At 53.8% G+C, this 19,091-nt stretch overlaps 10 protein-coding genes across 15 annotated transcripts; 4 read left to right on the top strand and 6 right to left on the bottom strand.

The window, feature by feature from the left end:
- Positions 1-207: 207 nt before the first annotated feature.
- On the top strand, positions 208-825 carry KVP17_004466 (uncharacterized protein; the record flags this gene model as incomplete). The annotated part of the gene is made up of 1 exon (XM_068522676.1): positions 208-825. One exon carries the CDS (start codon positions 208-210, stop codon positions 823-825), a length of 618 nt encoding a protein of 205 aa, XP_068375980.1.
- A 5-nt stretch (positions 826-830) lies between these two features.
- Positions 831-3,163, bottom strand: KVP17_004451 (uncharacterized protein; the record flags this gene model as incomplete). Of its 3 annotated transcripts, XM_068522655.1 has the most annotated exons (3): positions 831-1,427; positions 1,457-2,226; positions 2,602-3,163. In XM_068522655.1, 3 exons carry the CDS (start codon positions 3,161-3,163, stop codon positions 831-833), a joined length of 1,929 nt encoding a protein of 642 aa, XP_068375959.1. The 3 variants fall into 3 exon arrangements, with proteins under 3 accessions (XP_068375959.1, XP_068375958.1, XP_068375957.1); XM_068522654.1 differs by lacking the exon at positions 2,602-3,163 and having other exon boundaries at positions 1,457-2,194; XM_068522653.1 differs by lacking the exons at positions 831-1,427; positions 1,457-2,226 and having other exon boundaries at positions 2,420-3,163.
- A 35-nt stretch (positions 3,164-3,198) lies between these two features.
- On the bottom strand, positions 3,199-4,590 carry KVP17_004469 (uncharacterized protein; the record flags this gene model as incomplete). Its single annotated transcript, XM_068522682.1, has 1 exon — positions 3,199-4,590. The coding sequence occupies one exon, from the start codon at positions 4,588-4,590 to the stop codon at positions 3,199-3,201; it is 1,392 nt and encodes a 463-aa protein (XP_068375983.1).
- Positions 4,591-4,720: 130 nt separating this feature from the next.
- On the bottom strand, positions 4,721-7,642 carry KVP17_004452 (uncharacterized protein; the record flags this gene model as incomplete). Of its 4 annotated transcripts, XM_068522656.1 has the most annotated exons (3): positions 4,721-5,994; positions 6,349-6,634; positions 6,662-7,642. In XM_068522656.1, 3 exons carry the CDS (start codon positions 7,640-7,642, stop codon positions 4,721-4,723), a joined length of 2,541 nt encoding a protein of 846 aa, XP_068375960.1. The 4 variants fall into 4 exon arrangements, with proteins under 4 accessions (XP_068375960.1, XP_068375961.1, XP_068375962.1 ...); XM_068522657.1 differs by lacking the exons at positions 6,349-6,634; positions 6,662-7,642 and having other exon boundaries at positions 4,721-6,169; XM_068522658.1 differs by lacking the exons at positions 4,721-5,994; positions 6,662-7,642 and having other exon boundaries at positions 6,302-6,643.
- Positions 7,643-7,915: 273 nt separating this feature from the next.
- KVP17_004465 (uncharacterized protein) lies at positions 7,916-10,147 on the top strand (the record flags this gene model as incomplete). Its single annotated transcript, XM_068522675.1, has 1 exon — positions 7,916-10,147. One exon carries the CDS (start codon positions 7,916-7,918, stop codon positions 10,145-10,147), a length of 2,232 nt encoding a protein of 743 aa, XP_068375979.1.
- Positions 10,148-10,194: 47 nt separating this feature from the next.
- Positions 10,195-11,289, bottom strand: KVP17_004456 (uncharacterized protein; the record flags this gene model as incomplete). Its single annotated transcript, XM_068522664.1, has 1 exon — positions 10,195-11,289. The coding sequence occupies one exon, from the start codon at positions 11,287-11,289 to the stop codon at positions 10,195-10,197; it is 1,095 nt and encodes a 364-aa protein (XP_068375968.1).
- A 44-nt stretch (positions 11,290-11,333) lies between these two features.
- KVP17_004474 (uncharacterized protein) lies at positions 11,334-14,438 on the top strand (the record flags this gene model as incomplete). Its single annotated transcript, XM_068522690.1, has 1 exon — positions 11,334-14,438. The coding sequence occupies one exon, from the start codon at positions 11,334-11,336 to the stop codon at positions 14,436-14,438; it is 3,105 nt and encodes a 1,034-aa protein (XP_068375991.1).
- Positions 14,439-14,445: 7 nt separating this feature from the next.
- On the bottom strand, positions 14,446-15,352 carry KVP17_004453 (uncharacterized protein; the record flags this gene model as incomplete). Its single annotated transcript, XM_068522660.1, has 2 exons — positions 14,446-14,717; positions 14,746-15,352. 2 exons carry the CDS (start codon positions 15,350-15,352, stop codon positions 14,446-14,448), a joined length of 879 nt encoding a protein of 292 aa, XP_068375964.1.
- Positions 15,353-15,491: 139 nt separating this feature from the next.
- Positions 15,492-16,850, top strand: KVP17_004464 (uncharacterized protein; the record flags this gene model as incomplete). The annotated part of the gene is made up of 1 exon (XM_068522674.1): positions 15,492-16,850. One exon carries the CDS (start codon positions 15,492-15,494, stop codon positions 16,848-16,850), a length of 1,359 nt encoding a protein of 452 aa, XP_068375978.1.
- Positions 16,851-16,913: 63 nt separating this feature from the next.
- Positions 16,914-18,335, bottom strand: KVP17_004475 (uncharacterized protein; the record flags this gene model as incomplete). Its single annotated transcript, XM_068522691.1, has 1 exon — positions 16,914-18,335. The coding sequence occupies one exon, from the start codon at positions 18,333-18,335 to the stop codon at positions 16,914-16,916; it is 1,422 nt and encodes a 473-aa protein (XP_068375992.1).
- Between the last annotated feature and the right edge of the window lie 756 nt (positions 18,336-19,091).

Below are 19,091 nucleotides of genomic sequence, written 5' to 3' on the forward strand. Positions count from 1 at the left end.
GTGTGAGCTATAAGTGCTGCTGCTACGAGTGCTGCTGCTATGAGCGCTGTGTGCCGTGTGCGCTGCCATGTGCGCTGCCATGTGCGCTGCCATGTGCGCTGCCATGTGCGCTGCTGTGTGCGCTGCTGTGTGCTGAGTGCGCTGCTGTGAGATGGTTGTGTGATGAGTGAAGTTTACGAAAAGATATGCGCATTAGACATAGTGTAGATGTGCTGTTTTACGAGGCAGCGGAATGACCTGTCCCACTGCTGCCTCTTCCTCCCTTTGAGCGTCGGGGTAGGCCTCCTCACGCGCGTTATGACGCAGGTTCTTTGCATTGGATCTCTCTTCGGCTGTCTTGGGGGCCTGAATGTTTGGGAAACAACCCAGGAGGAGACCTTTCCGGACTTTGCCACCAGCTCCTTCTTAGTGACAAGCGTCATCCAGATTTTCTGCGGAGTGGCATGCTTCTGGTCGGTGATTCTCAACAGCCGCCGAATGGCGGCGTTCATACCCTGCGCTGTGAACTACATGAAGGGTTCAGCCATTTTCGGCATCGTTTTTCAGTGGTACTATTGGCTGGCGCATAAACTTATGCTTTGGCCGTACGAGACGAACTCCTCAAGCCTCATCAGCCCTACAACAGCTGACACACGCCGAATTATTGTGGTTACGCTAGTCAACCTTTTCGTTATCTGTGTCAGCTGTTACATGCTGACGATCGTGTCCTCCTACGCCGAAGTATTGGCGGAGGGGGGTACCGGTTTCGAGGGTATGAACGCGGATGATGTGGCCAAGAGCCAGATCCGGCACTACGAAGACGACGACGCATACGAAGACCAGTAATCGCATCAAATCTCCGCTAGAGTCCACACTTTGTTGATGTCTATACAACCCGGAAGGTGGTACTCGGCCCCGTGATCAGTCGACATCCCTCTGGCATCTACCAGGTCGATGTAGGATAGGAGGCCCTCTGTGATGTAATGCTTTGCGTGCGGGCTCTTGGTAGGCTCGTCTTGTCCGTTGGCCGTCACCAAGAGCTCGATGGCATGAGCGCGCCACTGCTCTGAGGAGTGACCCGGACGATAGGGCTTGACATCTAGCATTTCCAGCGCCAAAAGCACCGCCGTAGCGCTCGATGAGAGTTCCCGCCTGGCTGGCAGACGAATGCTTCCGACCGGCGCCAAAAGCGGCTTGAGTGTTTCTGTGGCAGGACTCAAGATAGCAGTTTTTTGGGCAGCAGGATGGATGAGGTTCCGACGGTATTCATGGTGCAGTAGGTTGCTAACTGCTTGAGCAACCAACATGTTTGTGTGGTTGGCCTCGCGAGCGCCTGTCAGGCCCAGTGACCGGAACAGGAACGGCGATACCAGTGCCAAGTCCGACAAATCAGCAGTGTTGGCTCTGTTGATGTGGAGAAAGACATTCAAGCTGGCCTTCGGACGCATCTGCATGACAGTTACGATGCAGATCTTACGTAAAGTAGTCTAACGAGCATCGTGGCGTTTCTAGCTCGTCGTCGGTCATCCGTTCCGGCAATTGGAGGCCTCCACCGGCGTTTTAAACACCTACCAACAGCCCCTGGTCGGCTCTTGCCCGCCGTAATGACCATAACTTGTTGAGGGATGTGGATCAGTGTCACACTAGGAAGCCGCTCACCTTCCGTGGCCGACTCATTGTCAGAAGTTAACGTAAAATAGGACTTCATCGAATTGGAGATCCTTGGAGACAGCTCTGACATCAGAAACCCATCCAGGCAGGGCGAAACCAGCGACAGCACATGGAAGATAGGCGGAGCATTTGGGTGGGTTGCGAGCTGACGAATGCAATGACCCAGTACTGCCGATGCCCCGATACCAACTCCAGAGCCCATCACTGTAGTCCAGTCCACGTGTCGCTCCACCATCCTTCCAGCAGATTCCGACCGGCTGCGGAGCTCAGCCAGAACGAAATCCAATTGTCGCAGTCGGCTGAGTAGAAATCGTCGCCGAGTTGTCTTCTTGTCGGAGAATGTTCGGAGGATCTCCTGGTCATGCGTTGCATGATTGATCAGCACGACAATTGCCCCGTCCGCACATAGCTTCTCACAGTAGGATACGTTACATGACGCCGTGGATAGTATATCATGGGAGTGTAACACCAGGGGCCAATGTTGTTTTGCAGTCGATATAGGGGCGTATGGGGAAGCATTGGACGTGGAGTCCAGAAGAAACATCAGGAGAACAGATGGTATCTTGAGGCGCTCACCTGTAAAAAGTAATAACACAGAATTCAATCGCCTATGAAAGGAATCGCTCTTCGCAAAACAGAACTACGATGCTTTATTAACCAACTGGAGGCCAACAACATCCCCTCGTCCGTCGTGCGCTCCATCCACGCCCTTCTCCTCCTTAAGCGGCAGGTCAATCCGCCCGTATCAACCCGGAACCGCCAACGGCCGTCAAGTTACAAAAACTGGACAACGGCGAGTGTAGAGAAGCTGTCCAGGCTCGTCGATAAGTCGCGACAGGAGAGAGGGGTGGTTGACTGGTCGCAGGTGGAGACCCACTTCCAAGGCACAGGACGGACGAAGAGAGCGTTGATAAGCAAGTACAACTCCCTTAGGAGGAAGCATTGACTTACCAATGACTCGCACACTAGACTCGTTCACATATTGAAATGTGAGGTCAGTGGGAGCTAGTTTGCTCACAGGGTAGAAAATGTTGACTGAGACCTGCAGACCGCCGTCCTCGAAGGTCTCACTGTCCACACCTACCCCGTAGGGGCCGTCAGGCGTCGCGAGCTGCGGCACCTGCACGAGCCACGAGAGTAGCTGCGACAACAGGAAAATTCCAGCGCGGGGAATGGCGAAGGCGTAGAGGGAAAAGCCGCGGAGGACGTTGCCGTATAATTCAGGGTCGGCATACACATTCGATGCCGTCACGGAGAGGCTCAGCATGGCAGGTATACTCTGCCATCTGAAGTGCGTGAAGCCAGTGATATAGACGATCAGCAGGGGAACCAAAACGCCGTACACCCACGACACCAAGAAGATCGCCAATCTCGTAGACACCAAGTAAGCGCATATAGGGGCCGCCCAGGCCGAGGCTCCCAACTGCACGGCCGCCTTGTCAAGGATGACGGGCGCGAGGATCAACGACAGCTCTAGTCGATGAAGCAGCAGAAGCAAGCCATCGACCTTCATCTACGAATTCCAAATATAGCCAGGGGTTTTACACACTAGCATTCTGTTGAACATTCTGGTGGAGGCTCGCACTCGTTTTTGCATATCTGGCCACAGGTCTCCTCCATCAGGATGTCGAGCACCACCTGGAAGTCTAAGTCCCTCGTCGCCCCGGAGCTGGACATATCAGCCGTTCCCTTGAACTGTGTTGTGGAGGAGGTTGCCGGCAGAGCTGTGGAAGAGGTTGCTGGCAGAGCTGTGGAAGAGGTTGCCGGCAGAGCCGTGGAAGAGGTTGCCGGCAGAGCTGTGCAAGAGGTTGCCGGTATAGTTGTAGAACTGTGTGCTGGCGTGGTTGTGGAAACTGCCGGCGCAGTTTCGGAAGAGGTAGTCGTTGAGGTAGCCGGTACAGTCGTGGCGTCACTGGCTCCTGGTGGGCCAGTGGACCGCTCGGTATGTGCACTGGCTCCGGGCGGGCCACTTGGTTCCTTCGCGCCTGATATTGTGGTGGTAAGCTCAGTGAGATCTGATGGGGAAGTTAGGTTGGTTGAAGGAGGCTCGGTCGGCTCGCAGCTGGTTGTTTCCAGAATGCAATCTGCGACATCGTTGCCATTTGTCATGTCCGAAGACATGTCACCAGAAGGACAAAGCACAGCTGTTTCTTCAGTGAGATACTGCGAGCAGAGCTCCTTACACGTCTCGAGCTCCTTCAATGCATCGAGACACTCAGAGAGTACCTTTGTGTCGCAGTAATGCTTCTTGAGCTCATCTAACAGATCATTCTGGAAACTGGAATCCTTGAACCAAAGACCCGCCGCCGTGTATTGGTCTGTCAGTGCCTTCCATTGAGCTTTCACCTCATCCCGCCCTCGAATGTACAGCAGAACGAAACCTTGCCACTGCTTGAACAACGGCAACCCCTGTTCAGGGGTGCAGTAGTCGGTGGTTTCGGGGTCTTGCTCGGAGTTTGGGTCACATGGCGTCAATGGGGGCGTGATCCAGTCGTCGTGGAGTTTGTAGAGGTCGTCTGTATACAGCGCCATGACTCGTTGGTGGCCTCCGCCCTCCTTCCACCCAACTTTGGGGTCGCGGAGGCTCCAAATCAAGGCATCCAGACTCGACTCGGGGTTGTCCTGATTCCGAGTGGGGGTGAGAGTGTTCACAGCGGCAGACAGCTCCGGCGCAGAGAGTCCCAAAGGCGCCACAAGTTTGTAAGGGTGGATTGGTTTTGTCCAGTCCCCCCAATCTGGATCCTTCTTATCTATAAAAGAAACGAGACCAAAGGAAGACTCGGCATAAGTAGTTGACAGGTTCTTCCCTAGATCTGTGATTTGCGCTTTGACCTTCTCGAAAGTGGGACCCATGCTCGCTGAGCTGTCGAGCACAATTAGCAGCTGCAGATGAACCCGCTTACTACCTTCGGGACAGTCAATTGCGCCTCCCTGTAACATCAACAACGAAACAACTGACCACATCATTCCTTATTACAAAGAAATCCTAAAAGTCACGTGATGTTAAGGTGACTGGTCGATGACAACAACTGACTAATGCTGCCCAAGTCAAACATTACGAGACATCTCACTACAGACGCAGGCCACCGCCGTCCCCTTGGTTTCCTTGAGCTCCACCTCCGCCTCCAGCTCCAGCGCCTGCCGCGGCTGCGCCGGCGAGAATGCTGAGAATCGCTTGAAATACCGCCTCCTTTTCGCGTTCCTTGGAAGTTTTGGACTCCTTCGACCTCTTGGACTTTTTCGACTTCTTGGACTTTTTCGACTTCTTGGACTTTTTCGACTTATCGGACTCCTTGGACTTTTTAGAATGCTTCCCACGGTCATGTTCAGTCGATTGGTCTGATGGAAACTCGCTCCCACCGCTTTCCTTGCTGTCGTGGCTGTCATGGCTGCTGTCGCTATCGTGGCTATGACTTCCATGGTTCTCAGTATTTAGGTCGCTGCTATCATTAGCTCCGGTGGCAGTAGTTCCAATTCCAATTCCAGTTCCAGTTCCAGCTCCAGTTCCGGATCCGATTCCAGCAGTTGTGGTGGTGACAACAGCAGCAGCAGTTGTGGTGGTGACAACAGCAGCAGCAGTTGTGGTGGTGGCTTCAGTGGGGACGGGTACGTCCGTTCCCAACATCAGACGATATTTTGTGGAGTTGGAGTCTTCGATGCAAGAGGTTAAGGAGACGATCATGTCAGCGACTTCAGCCCCTGAATCCAAGTCTGAACTCAAGGAACCATCAGGAGCCTCAACCGCTGATTCCTTTAACATGAATCTCTGACAGTGCTCCTGACAGATACTATAACCGTCTAGAAGCTCTTTACACTTCTTCAAAGCCCTTGCATGGCAGTATTCCTCCTCAAGCACAGCTAGGATATCGCGTTTGAAATCCGATTCCTGGAATGACAATCCAGATCTGTTGTACATCCCTATTAGCGTCCCCCATTGAGCCTTCGTATCGGCTTCGGCTCCGTTCAGGTTCACCAGAACGATTCCTTGCCACTGCTTGAACAACGGCAACCCCTGTTCAGGGGTACAATAGTCGGTGGTTTCGGGGTCTTGCTCGGAGTTTGGGTCACATGGCGTCAATGGGGGCGTGATCCAGTCGTCGTGGAGTTTATAGCCAGCGTTGGTGTACAGCGCTATGACTCGTTGGTGGCCTCCGCCCTCCTTCCACCCAACTTTGGGGTCGCGGAGGCTCCAAATCAAGGCATCCAGACTCGACTTGGGGCTGTCCTGATTCCGAGTGGGCCTCAGAGAGTTCACAGCGACAGCTAGTGCGTCGGCGTCAAGTCCTAAAGGCGCCACCAGCTTGTAGGGGTGGACATCGTTCACGTGGCCCGTGTCAACTTTATCTGTAAAGGAGACCAAACCAAAGCTCGACTTGTTGTAGGACTTGCCAAGCCGAGTGTTCAAGTTCAAGATTTGCCCCTGAACTCTTTCGAACATCGGATGCATACTGACTGAACTGTCCAACACCACGAGCAGCTGGAGGTCAACACTCTCATCTGGCCCTCCTCCACATTTCATGCCGAGGCAGCTCGAGATGAGATACATGTAGGTTCGCCACAACATCAGTCCCAATTACTCAGGAAATGCTAATGCTGAAGACTGAGCATTGTATTACGTGGTGTTAGTGTTTTTCCGGTTAGTATATCCGACTCAGTTGGCAACAGCCAGATGAGGTTCCACAAGGATACCGCACTCACCATAAGTCTTCCCCGACCCTCGCAGAACTTTTCCATAGCCTGCATAACCCCACTTTGTGCTCCATGAGTTCCGAAGTAGCCAGTAGTCAGTCCCATCTGGTTCAGTCCCGTACCCAACCAAGAGCATTGCGTGGTCAACATTGCTGTCGCAACGGAAGTCGAAGGAATCCTGCAGGACGCCTCCCTTGTATAGGAAGAAATGTGGATGATTGCTCTCGATTGCGACGGCCAGGGGACCATAGTGGAACAGGACAGCCTTCAAGTCCTCCTCATCTCCGACAACGACCTGAATCATTCGGTATTAGACACACACCCCAAAATCAGTCATCATCCAGTGGCGCCAGTTAGATTTCACACACGACGACGCCAGACATGGCGAGTCCGCCTCGGCGTAGCTGTAGTCTTGGTCTAAGCAGAGAGGGCGCTTCATCAGGTACTCAAACGCGGGTCGGAAATCGCCACCAGCACATCCGCTGTTTCCGTAGTTGGAAGAGCAGTCGACGGTCTGTTGAGCCGAGAGAAGTGTGAGGTGCTCTGACTGATTGTACGGTTGTGCTGGTGCACTTGTGCTATGGAAGGGGGAGACAGGCGCACCGAGGTCGCGGAGAGCCCAGACATCCACCACTGCGGATCGGTGGTCCGCCCGGATCAAGCGTTGTTCCACCGTCTCTCCTGGCCTGTTGTCAAGGTCTTTGGACAGACGACGCAGATTCCGAAGGCACAGAGAGCTCTCATGGCTTGAGGTGGACGCGAGTGCATAACAGGCTCCGCAGTTTCCCTGATTCGTGACGGGTCCCACACAACCAGTCAGTGACCAGTCCAGAGTGGGTGGCAGAGCGGTGGAGTCTCCAGCATTACGATCTAGCGTCACAGGGGCACCGACGTGAGAATCGTGATGGGAGCGATTTTTCTTGGTTGGGAACATACGCTCGACTTCGTCAGCCAACATGTCCATGAAGATAGTTTCTCCCAGTGTGAAAGGTGAGCCTTTCGACAGGTTGATTATTTTCTGGTTCGCCTCAAAAACGTCCAGTCTTTGGGCTTTCAAATCGTCCGACTCCAATAGTCGCTCCTTCTTTCCAAACACATCCCAGTGTCGAAGAAGGTGAACCACCGGCAAATGCATCGGTGCCTTGGACTGCCGAACTAGTTGTATCAGGTGTTCCTCGGAATCGTCAACTGTCAAGTTAAGGGCGCTGGGCTCGGGATCACAACGCGAAACCGCATCCCAGACCGCGTCTCGCCACCGTGACGCCACCAAGAGTCGGGCTAGGAGGGGCCACCACCGCCACATCAATGTAGATACCGTAAATTAGCAACGCCGCTGACGATAGCTGAGTCAACCTGTGGATAACACCGTGAAAACGATTTCGCTACCACGTCGGTCAAGACTTCGCTGTAACAGAAGGCATGGGACGTGTGTGGTGTAGGGCGGAGGCCATACAAAAGGCAAGGGACGTGTGTGGGTTAGGGCGGACAGGCTATAGCTACTGCATAGGCGACCAGCTGGAGCTCAGCAAACCCTTAAACGGCATCAAAAATCGTATTTAAACGTTGCAAAAATATCATGTTGCTTGGGAAGCACCTCGAATCCGAATTCTCGCACCTGTTGCTGGCCAGCGCCGTGAATGTATTAAGTTCCGTGTACAAGTTGAAGGTGTTGCCCAAGCCATCCAAGGACTTTCAGCTGCTGATGTACCTGTCCCCAGACGAGAGCGTTGCAGAAGATGTGGCTGCTGCATTCCAGCAAGACGTCGCAAGGCTAGGAGGTATCTCCCAAAACAAAGACAAACTCGCGCTCCGAGATCGGAACACCCCGATTTTATTCTCTGAAGATAGCTCACGACCCGATTCAAAGTATATCCACTCTGTGGAAGACGGAAAGATTTGCTACGTCAACGACCTGGAGCTGATTGGCGAGCACGCCGCCGCGGAAATACACCATGACTTCCACGTCTCATTGAACCCGTTCCTCAGCAAGTTCGTAGCGCCAGTGGAGCCATTCGACAGATCCAGCACTTCAGCGTTTCACATTCCATTCCCTACAGTCACAGGCGTCAGAATGTCGGAATCGCAAATACGACTCATGGAACCTAGCGGAAGCACGAGCAACCTCAAATCGTTATCGTTCACACGTCTGGATGTGGGTCGACCTCCCTGGCTAAACCAGTATGGGTCGTGCGACCCTCATATGAACATCCGGCTGCCTTTGATGGTGTGGTTCCTCTCAAAAGATAAGAAAAGGCAGAAGGTGGAGCAGACAGTGTTTGCCGTCGTCGGCATGTTCACCTACCTGGTAACCAGTGAAGGGCAATTCTTCCAGACCTGCGACGTCGCCTCAGCTTCTCCCAGCTTTGCAGAGGCATATCCTGTGCTCTTCTCGCTGTGGTCCCGCGCGGAAAACAATTCGCTAGCACATGCCTTTGACAAGCAGGTCTGTGTTCATGACGGATCCAAGTTGGGGCAGGCCCTCGGAAAGAGCATGAGACAGGTCTTGGAGGCACAGAAGACCCCGCCTGTGGATGTGCAGAGCAGCCTCCATCGTGTTTGCGGGGGGGCGTCGCCGACATACAGCTGGTCTCGTTCAGGGGAGTACTGGGTTGCCCACCTACCGTTCGATCGTTTGCGCGATATAAAGGAACCCACAGCACCATTCCGCTCCGACATCAAATTACAGCCAACGCTAATTCCATTCGGCCATGCTATAGATGGCAAGTCTGGCTTCGACTCGCTCACCTTGTCTCCTGTGCTCATTGATAGCAGCCGAGAGACCGAAGAGCCGCTGAAGGAGGCGTTGGACATCCTTATGTTGCCCAGGTCGGCCAATGCAGTGGCCTCCGCTGAGCTGTACTCAGACGAGTTCATTTCAACGTTTCAGCTTCAACAGAAGGCTGTCGAATTCCTGCTTCTGTTGTTTTCTAACAACCTCGGCTTCGACGGAATGCTTACTACTGGGATGACGTTTGTGAAGCTGTCCCTGATTCTGTGCCATCCCTTGCTGTCATTCAAGCCCCGAACATCCGACTTCGACAGGGAACTAGCAGTGCTTGTGGGGAAGTGCGCCACTGAGCTCTGGAAGACCCACTCAACTGTGGCAACGTTTGATTCAGACACTCGCCCGAAGGTCACAATAGGCTGTGTTGAGACCACACTGGCCATTCCAGACATGTGGAAACGACTCAGTCCGATGGTCTTCGACCAAATGGAACAGGAAACTAGCGTGTCGCGCAGCCTCCTCTCCGTGGTTGACAAGCGGGACCTGCTCTCACAGAATCTCGTCCGAATCTCGGAAGAGATTTCCAAGGCCAGCGGGCAACTCGGTGGGTTCCGGGTGACTGAGTCGTCAGCGGCATCCGAGTCCGCTCCGAGTTGGTGTGACAAGTGCCGGAAGACCACCACAGTGGGCGTAGGTTCTCTCATGATCGAGGCGCTAAAGGATGGAGCCAGCCTTCTCGACAATGCCGTCGTCGGTTTAACCAAATCAGTGGCGGAGAACGACATGTTCAACTCCATGACTTTCGGTAACCCTGCCCTTGACGTGACCATCGCTATATCAGACCAAACGCGTCGGCAGAATTTTCGGATTCGAAACTGGCTTACTATTTCTAGGCTTGCGCAAAATTTCACAGTCAAGCTGGTTCTGTTGCCCTCAGGGCCCGGGTTCAACAAGACCACCGTCCTCTTGGGAAAGGCACTGTACAACCTACACGACGCCAGCGACAAAGAGTACCAAGCATACACAGACCTTCTACCGACTCTACGCCAGCGGCAGGCTAAAGCCAAACCAGTGAATCTATGATATGAAGAATGCACCTCTATGAGACTTACGTAATCCATAACCTATTGTCACATGTTTACTACAGTCGAGTTCTCGTTTCCGCGATTCTCGGTGGCGACTTCCCGCGAGCTGAAGACTGGGTTCAACTGTTGGCTAACCCGAATGAAGGTAGTCCGCTTGCTCAGCTCCTTCAAGGACTCAGCCCCGACGTAGGTGCACGAAGAGCGAACGCCGCCAAGGATGTCAAGTATGGACCCTTTGATTGGTCCTCTATAGGGAATCGTGACTGTCTTGCCCTCACTGGACCGGTAGCCTGCGACTCCACCTGCGTACTTCTTCATAGCGGTATCGGATGACATTCCGTAGAACATTTTGAGCTTCTGGCCGGTTTCCAGTGTCACCAGCTCACCTCCGCATTCGTCGTGTCCGGCTAGCATGCCACCAAGCATCACGAAGTCGGCTCCTGCAGCAAAGGCTTTGGAGACATCGCCGGAGCATGCACAGCCGCCGTCACCGATGACCATCCCCTTGAGTCCATGCGCAGCATCCGCACACTCAATGATGGCAGAGAGCTGAGGGTAACCGACGCCGGTCATTTTCCGCGTGGTGCATACCGAGCCTGGGCCGATGCCGACCTTCACAATGTCGGCCCCCGACAGAATAAGCTCCTCAGTCATATCGTTCGTAACCACGTTGCCAGCCAAGATTGTCTTGTTGGGGAACGCCGCCCGGAGCCTCTCAACGGCTCCTACGAACTTCTCGTGATAACCGTTGGCCACGTCAATACAAATGAAGTCGAAGGCTGGTACAAGGCGGAAGATCTCTTGCACCTTTTCCAAATCACCTTCCCGTGAGCCACACGAAACAATTACGTAGGGCAAAGTCTCTGGGTTCGCGTCAGCGAAGGCTTTTATCTCGTCAACAGTATAATGCTTGTGTAGGACTGTCAGCATCTTAAAGCTGGCTAGAGCCTTGGCGACTTCAAAGGTCCCTGTGGAGTCCATGTTAGATGCAATTATTGGTACACCAGTCCACGTTTTGCCGGAATGTCGGAACGTGTAGGTACGATCCAGATTCACCTCGGAACGAGATGCCAAGGTCGACCTTTTAGGCCTGATCAGGACATCCTTGAAGTCCAGCTTGATCTCGTGTTCAATCCGCATGCAAGTAGCTGCTCAATTACTGAATTTAACGTATAAGTGGGGTTATGGTGCCTCGAATCAAAGCTGCGCAGCGTGCTCAGGAGGTCCTGCGGTCCACGATGGAGGCTAAAGCATACAGCTCCGCAGATGAGAAGCCCAAGATTGAGGCCCTCGTCGCTAAGCGCCATGTTGACCCCTCCGTTGTGACTGCTGCTAGCGAATTCCTGGAAACCCTCCTCTCCAAGCTGCAGCCTTCGAAGGCATGTGGATCCGAGTACTTCCCCTTCTCCACAGAGGAGGTGGACTTCGTTCCTCCTGCGGTTGTAGTGCCGATAAACTCTACAGCTTTCGGCGGTGCGTTCAGCCTGACAAGAGTGCTAGAGTTCGGGTTCGCCATGCCCGTCCTGTCGAAAGAAGATGTGGTCCCTGCGAACTACTTTGCCACGAGGAGTGCGGTGGTGGTGGAGGTGGCCACCCAACTTTACGCCTTGGTCGACGAGGAAGTGGGGGTGAGCATCGAGTACCTGTATAACGATGAACGGAAACCCATACTAGTGTTAGATTGGCCTGCATCTCCGAAGAAGCGGTGGCTTCTACATCTAATGCCTTTCTTCGAACCCGAGATGCCTGTCGAAAAGGCAGTTAAACTCCGCCTGAAAGGTGTTAACCCCGACAACGTCTCTTGTTGGGCCGCCGTCATGGAGGATGGCCGAATTCGCGCCCTGACCGAGCTGTTGCAAGGAGTGTCTGCCGCAGTTCCGGCGTTTTCGACGGCGTGCGTGTTGTTGGCTCAATGGCTGCATAACCGTGGATTCCAGGACTCATTTCTGGCGGTTTCGCAGGTACACGTGCTACTGGCCCATTTATGCTTGTCGAAGACATCGGCCATCGGTGCGACTAGCAGTCAGCTAGTCGAGATGCTGTTGGCGTGGCTCTCTCACCCCCCATCCCCGAGTATGATGGGCGTTCAAGGTCCGTCGGACGCTTCCTCGCCTCTGCTGGGACTTACTCATCCCCTTATTCTGTTTGACTCGAAAACCAAGCACTACAACTGCTTGTGGCGTCTCCAACTACACGTACAAGAACTTAGTTGGAGAGCCCGAGGATCGCTTAACACCTCTTTCGAGGCTCGCTACGTGCACTCACAAGCCCCCATGCTCCCCTGTGCTGTGGTCGCGAAAAGCCTGGTGGATTTCTACGCCGTTTCTGAACTGCCGTCTGTGAGCTTCGTAAGTGACGACGAAGAAGTTGCTTGGGAAGAGACGATTCTAAAACCCGCGTCCAGCTCCATAGGCTCAGATGGCCTTCCACTCGCCTACATCATCCAGCACAGACACCTCAATCATCAAGGGGCAGCCATGGGTCACGCCCAGTGGTTATCGTTGCTCTGTCACCGAGCTCTCAAGAGCCGAGTCCTCTCCGTAGTCGTTCGCGTGACTAAAGGAGACAGCTCTGCTGAGGTTGTTGTCGGGGCGATAATCGAGTCTCCCGACCGTTTGACAAGTTTCGTTGAGAAGGGTCCCCTCTCCAACACGGCTCAGGGAAAAGCATTTGGCAAGTTCTGGGGAGCCGCCTGTGAAACTCGGCGGTTTCACGATGGATCCGTGTGTGAGGCTGTCATGTTGGAGCGGCGACCTGCAGCCAACCACGTAACTTTTTCAGACGGCTGCCTGCCGTCCCCTCTAGCGTCGCAACTCCTGTCGAAGGCGCTGCAGTCGCAGGCTTCCTGGCCTGTGGAAGCGGGGTGTATTCCCTTTGGAGGATTATCGTTACCTCGCTGCACCACAGAGATCGACAACCAGATCAATGAACTGTCGCTGACGCTCATGTCTAAGCAGGGACTTCCGTTGACTGTCGCAGAGATCCACTTCACAGGTGCCGTTATGGCTCGCGCCCAGGCTCCGCTCCGGAAGCCCAAGTTCGGTGACACGCCTGCATTCGCTGAGGGGTACATTGAGTTCGAGGCGAGCTCCAAGTGGCCGGCAGATCCTGCCGCTGTGCAGAAACTCAAGACAGCGCTCTTGCTGGCGATCACGGATGTGGAGGGCTTGACACGGCACACCTCCGAGGATTTCGTCGACGTCGTACTGAAGCATCTGGTGGTTCGTCTTCGTATTTTCGTTCCTGTGTTGCGGTCTGAGCAAGCTACCCTCGTCTCCAACTTCAACCCCACCTGGCAGTCGAGACCCTCAGCGCATGAGTTTGCTGAGTTTCGACGGGAATGGTACTATCCTCGTATCCAAACGTACCTACGAAATTTCGGGTCTGAAAACGCTGCATTCTTTGCGGGTTGCAGGCTGGTCCGAGCCTGGTTCCAGTCGCATGGCTTTGCTGGCTACGAACTCCTAGCAGACCACCTTGTTGTGGCGGTATTCGAGTCTACGACAGATAAGACCATCAGGGAGATTTGTGAGAACGTGGTCCTGACTCCCCCCGTGGTGCTGGAGTCGGTTCTTCGTATCCTCACGCACTTCAAGTTTGACCGACAGCCCCTCTGCGTTGGCATCGGGCGTGACGAGACCCACGTAACTGGCGACGCCGCCGCGCTCCTCCAGTCCGCCTACTTCCGTAATGTGAAGGGCATGCGCAAGCCCCACATGTGGGTCTCCTCTGTTCTAGACCCTCATTGTTTGCTGCTGAGCACCCCTCCCATCCATACCTTCCGCCGACTTCGTGAGGCTGCGACAGGCCATACCCTGGCTAAGTTGTCTCCCAAGCTCCCGTTCGGCGGAGACTGGAAGGTCCTCTTCCGACCTCGCCTGCAGGACCTGGACTTCATCCTAGACTTGAATTCCCTGGAGCAGATTCTCTTCGCCCGGACGAAAACTGGTGTAAAACGACGGAAACTCGACGTGGAGCTGGAAACTCTGGTGACTCCCTCCCGACCTATAATTGTAGAAGAAGCGCGCAAGTACGTTGAATGGCTGAAGCTAGCACTGGCGCCCATTTTTGATGTCTATCACTACTGCCCGCTGCAAGAACAACAGGCATACGGCCATCCATACCTCCCATGTTCCATCGGGTTGCAGATGCACACCAAGAAGTTGCCAGTGGGCAAGGAGCTTTTGAACTTGCGAGTGCTGGGTGAGGGGGACGCGCTGGATATCGTCGGTACGCTGCAACGCGCAGCCTGCCGTGGAGGCGAGCTCGTAAAACGACTGCGTGCATGATCTGAAATTAACTTTGGCTGCCTGGGAAGTTGCAGGGGGGGAACGGAGCACACGGAATATCTCCGCGCTGATCTCGCGGGCGCCATTTGTTCAGATACGGTCTGGTTGGAGGGTCACAGACGGCTAGGAAGTCAAAGTCTGGGGACTGCAGCAGTCGTAGGGCCTCTTCGGTGTCGTATTTACAGTAATGCAGGATCTTGAAAGGGAAATCCGAAAGGAAGGGATAGTGCACGTGCTCCTCTGGCCAATCCAACTCCACCTGCTTGCAATACGCTTTCACTGAATGAAGTTTCCCGCTGAATCCCACATCTGTCTTGCTGTGCTCTCTCAGATAAACTCATCCAACTTCGTCGGAGTAGCACTGGACTGTAAGCCACTTGACATTCACTGAGCCCTCTCCGTAATCGCGTGGAGATCACTCCTCTAGAGTGGGTCGGTGACTTGTCATAGCTAATGCCAGACTCTTCTGCCTCTAGGTAGAACCGGGGCATATGTGCCACTTGGAACGCGGAGCCCACGTTTATCTTGGCCGACGCGTCCCAGGATCCCTCACTCACGATGCCCTTGGTCTCCTTCCGAGTTTCGTCAGTTTTCCGCGTTGATCGGCGAGGTAAGTGTCGCTTCTCGTCGTTGTCGCTTGCATGATCAGACGAGGTCACAATTTCGCTAGGATGGTCAGGAGATGTAGGAAGAGCTCCAATTTTGGCCAAGACGTTCGACTTAAAGTCTCTGCAAGCGGGGCAAAACCACCTGTCGCAATCGTTCTGCGGCTCCAGAGCTCTCTCCAAACAACCGACGTGGAAGGATCTTGTGCAGCTGTCACAGCAGACCAACTCACCGCCTCCCTGGCATTCCGAGCAGGTTGATGCGTTTTCGGGTCGGCGGCGTTCCTTGTCCCGTGATTGGAGATACATTCAACTCGAAATTGCCCAATTGAAAGGGCATCACTTGACTGCTAGTACACACAACACTCTTCCCAAATGTTTTGCTAACATCGATCCCCCACTCTATCTCAGCTGCCACACCACAGGTATTGGCATATCGCTATTTTAAATGGCTACAGCTCTAACCGCCAAGCGCCCAGAGGAACTTCCTGTCTCCGAAGGACCACTCACCACAATCCTCAAGTCGGCACTTGAACGGGTTGGCTCGAATCTGGAAGAGGTGCAGCTCAGGGGACTTTCGGAACTTTGGGGTCTGGTGCTGATTCCCGCTTCGGATGAGCTGTACTCCGAACAATTCGTCGCCGACCCGACCAGCGTCAGTCGACTCCAGGAGCTCGCACTCGATTCTATTATGAACTACTACGTGACACACTCATGCACAACCGAGATTCTTCAGTCGTTCGAGAAGGCTTATCCATTGTTCGAAACTCTTCCTAAGGCCAAAACCGCCAAGATCATTCGACAGTTAATTGATATCGTCGCTACATTGGATGAGAGTTTTGAGTTGCAGGAAGAGGTTTGCCGTAAGGTTGTCGAGTGGTGCCGACGAGAGAAGCGCACTTTTCTACGTCATCGCGTCGAAACTCGGCTCGCACAGGTGTACCTGAAGGCAAAAAAATACATGAAGGGAGTCGAGTTTCTAAAGCCCCTATGTTCCGAAGTCAAAAGGATCGACGATAAGGTTATTCTCGTCGAGATCTACCTCATCGAATCGAAGATGCATTTCGCAGTCCACCACTACCCAAAGGCGAAAGCTGCGCTGACGTCCTGTCGCACCGTTGCCGCCGCGATCAATGTGGCGCCTCTGGTCCAAGCCGATATCGATCTCACGGCTGGAATTCTGTCAGCTGCTGAGAAGGACTACAGGACTGGATCCTCGTACTTGCTCGAAGCATTTGAGGCGTTCAATCAGGGTTCAGACCCGAGGGCCATGGTAGCACTGAAATACATGATGCTGCTGAAGCTGATTCAAAACAATAAAGCCCTTGATGAGATCAAGGCGATAACCACAAGCAAGAATGCCCTCAAGTACACCGGTCGCGAAGTCTACGCTCTGCTCGCGCTGGCGAAGTGTCATGAAGAGAGGCTGTTGGGGAAATTCGAGGAGACTCTGAAGGAGTACGCTGACGTGCTCATGGGTGACGAGGTGTTCGTCTCGCATTTGGCCGAAGTTAAGGAGAGGATGCTCGAGACCAACATCACCCGAATTCTAGTCGCTTACTCACGTATAGATCTGCGCTACGTAGCAGATGAGCTGAAGCTGCCAGAAGCTGAAATCTCCCACAAGATATCCGAGATGATTCTGGACAAGAAGATTTTCGGCCGCATCGATCAGAGCTCAGGCCACCTTACCCTTACGGAGGAGGAGGCGACACCGAGCTTGTACAAGGACTGCATCGATACGCACAAGAACCTCGCCGACATTGTAGACGTGTTGTACACCAAGTACCGACAGCACCGGCAGTAGTTCTGCATACTCTCTGTGTTGTGTGAACCCTTGAGCCCACCGTAAAAAATTGTTCAAACGTCACTACCACACACCCTTCCCATCCGGCCAGTCCATCTCAGCGAACTCCGTAAACCTCCAATCTGCGGCTCCGGGAACACACTCGAAGTCGAGCAAGGAAAGGCCTGCTGCTTTAAGCTCATCTGGGCTCGCCCTTTTGGCAGCTTCGATGAGAATGTTTTCGCCGACACGACTGGCGGGCAGCTCCCAGACCATGTCGGGTATATGCTGTTGATACACGCGGAGTCGTTCTGAAAAGCCGGCGTGGGACTCGGAATTAACTGTGGTGGTCACGAGTTTGAGGGCCTCCTCAGTCTCCAGAATGCTTTGATCCGGGAACACATACGCTACCTTCTTCCACGGTATCAGACAGTGGAAAGGAAGACCTTCATTAACGACCGCAGGGCCTATTAAAGCCATCAACGTGCCCATCGTAGCCGCCTGATGTATACGCTGTGACCCACCGTCATCACCGCGAACAATAAGTACCACCTTAGAGCGCCTCAGGAGGCTGTCGGCCGTTTCTAGGTTCATCTTGTCACTGGGTGTCTTGCAGCCATGCCACCTCGCAGGGTCAGGAACACTTTCGTCGCAGTCAGGCAAGTCGAACCGCAGAGGCAGGGAGTCTTGGTTCGTGACTAGCACCAGCGCTGACGGGTCAGAGGACTGCTTGAACAAATTGAGAACTTGTGATCTTTGGTAGTAGGATACGCGTTTATCGGCTCTTCCCACCATGTTGAACAGCAGGGGACGCTGTCGATACTGTCGAGGCCGCTGCTCCCGAGGCGGACGGTTAAGTACCGTCGCGATATCCCCTGGTCGTCTGATAGACAAACCGGCATTGAAGAAAGAAACCGCCTTTGGCGCAGACTCACTCGAGACATCCATAGTTTCAACAGCCACGACAGGCATGGGCCCTAGGCCTGAAGTAACGTTCCATCTCAGGCGGTTGAGGTTCTCGCGAGTGATCCAGTCACCAGAATAGAAAACGTGAGTGCGGGAGGAGTGGTCCTTGGTCAGCTCGCGCACAGTTCTGAAGGCGTCAACTAATTTAGCTTGCGTCTTCGTCTCCCAATTCCGTTGAGGATAGAGAAAGTCAGATACCATGATGGGTAACACCATCACTACAGCTTCGGTGGGGTCGTACACCCTCCAAGGATGGTGCCTCAACTGGTGCAGAAAGTAGAATTCCGCACAAGGCTTCGCCATATAACTGCAACTGAACGGAAGATTCGTCAACTGACGCCATTGCTCATTGTCGTACATGTAGAATGGCACTCTCCCCAGCGGCGCTCTCCAATCCAAAGTGGCGTACTCTGGAGGAGGTAGACGATCCGACCACCGCATCCACGGCGGCAGGCCCGCTAGTTTTCCGTCAACAATCTCAGCCGGCGCGACCACGGAGGAGTCCATGACGAAAGGTTCCTCCGTTGGCGGAGAAAACATTGTGAATGTAACAATCTATGTACGCTTTCCCGCGATCTCACAAGCGACAAGCTGAGACAAGTTGCCACACAGAGCCACAGCACGTTCATAATTACTACAATAACTCCATCAAGATTCGCGAGATGGCATCAGACAAGCCTATCCGAAAACTGAGCGACCTTACCGAGCGGCCAGCGCCTCTACGGCCACCCGCCAGACGAAGGGTCACAGCGCAGCGATACCCGAGTGCATCTCCTGAGGTGCGAAAATCAAGGGCTAATCGGATTCTCCAGAAGAAAGAGCGGGAATGCGTGAGTGATGTTTGTACCGGCCTGCAAGCTGTTAAGTTCTTTGCGGAAACGTGAGGGGAATCGGAAGTCCACACAGCCCCGACACGTCAGTGGAGTTCTTTTACGCTAACCACGTGTATGGCGGTATCGAGTCCGCCAAGAAGTAAGGCTACGATTCCAGTGACCACAGACGGCCTCACAAGCGGCCTCCTATAGAGGCCGACAGCAGTTCAGATCCTTTAGCTTTGCGTATTGTGACGCGTGAGGAGCTCGATGAGAACCATGCCGTCATCCTGCCCAATCGAATCACCTTCGTCAACAGTGATGGGTCATCTTGGACATGTAGGAGCCAGCAGTGGTGTCGCCTGTCCCATCTGTCCAGGCGGTTGTTCGAGATGCCTTTCTTGAGGTCACTGAAGCTACGCCTGGCATTTAGACGAGTGCAGGCACATTCAAGACGCCAACGATTTCTGTCAGTACAAGGAAG

This window comes from the organism of the source record quoted next (genome assembly GCF_019968985.1).
Source record: "MAG: Porospora cf. gigantea B chromosome Unknown PgB_NODE_27_length_66552_cov_117.71, whole genome shotgun sequence".
NCBI lineage: Eukaryota > Apicomplexa > Conoidasida > Eugregarinorida > Porosporidae > Porospora > Porospora cf. gigantea B.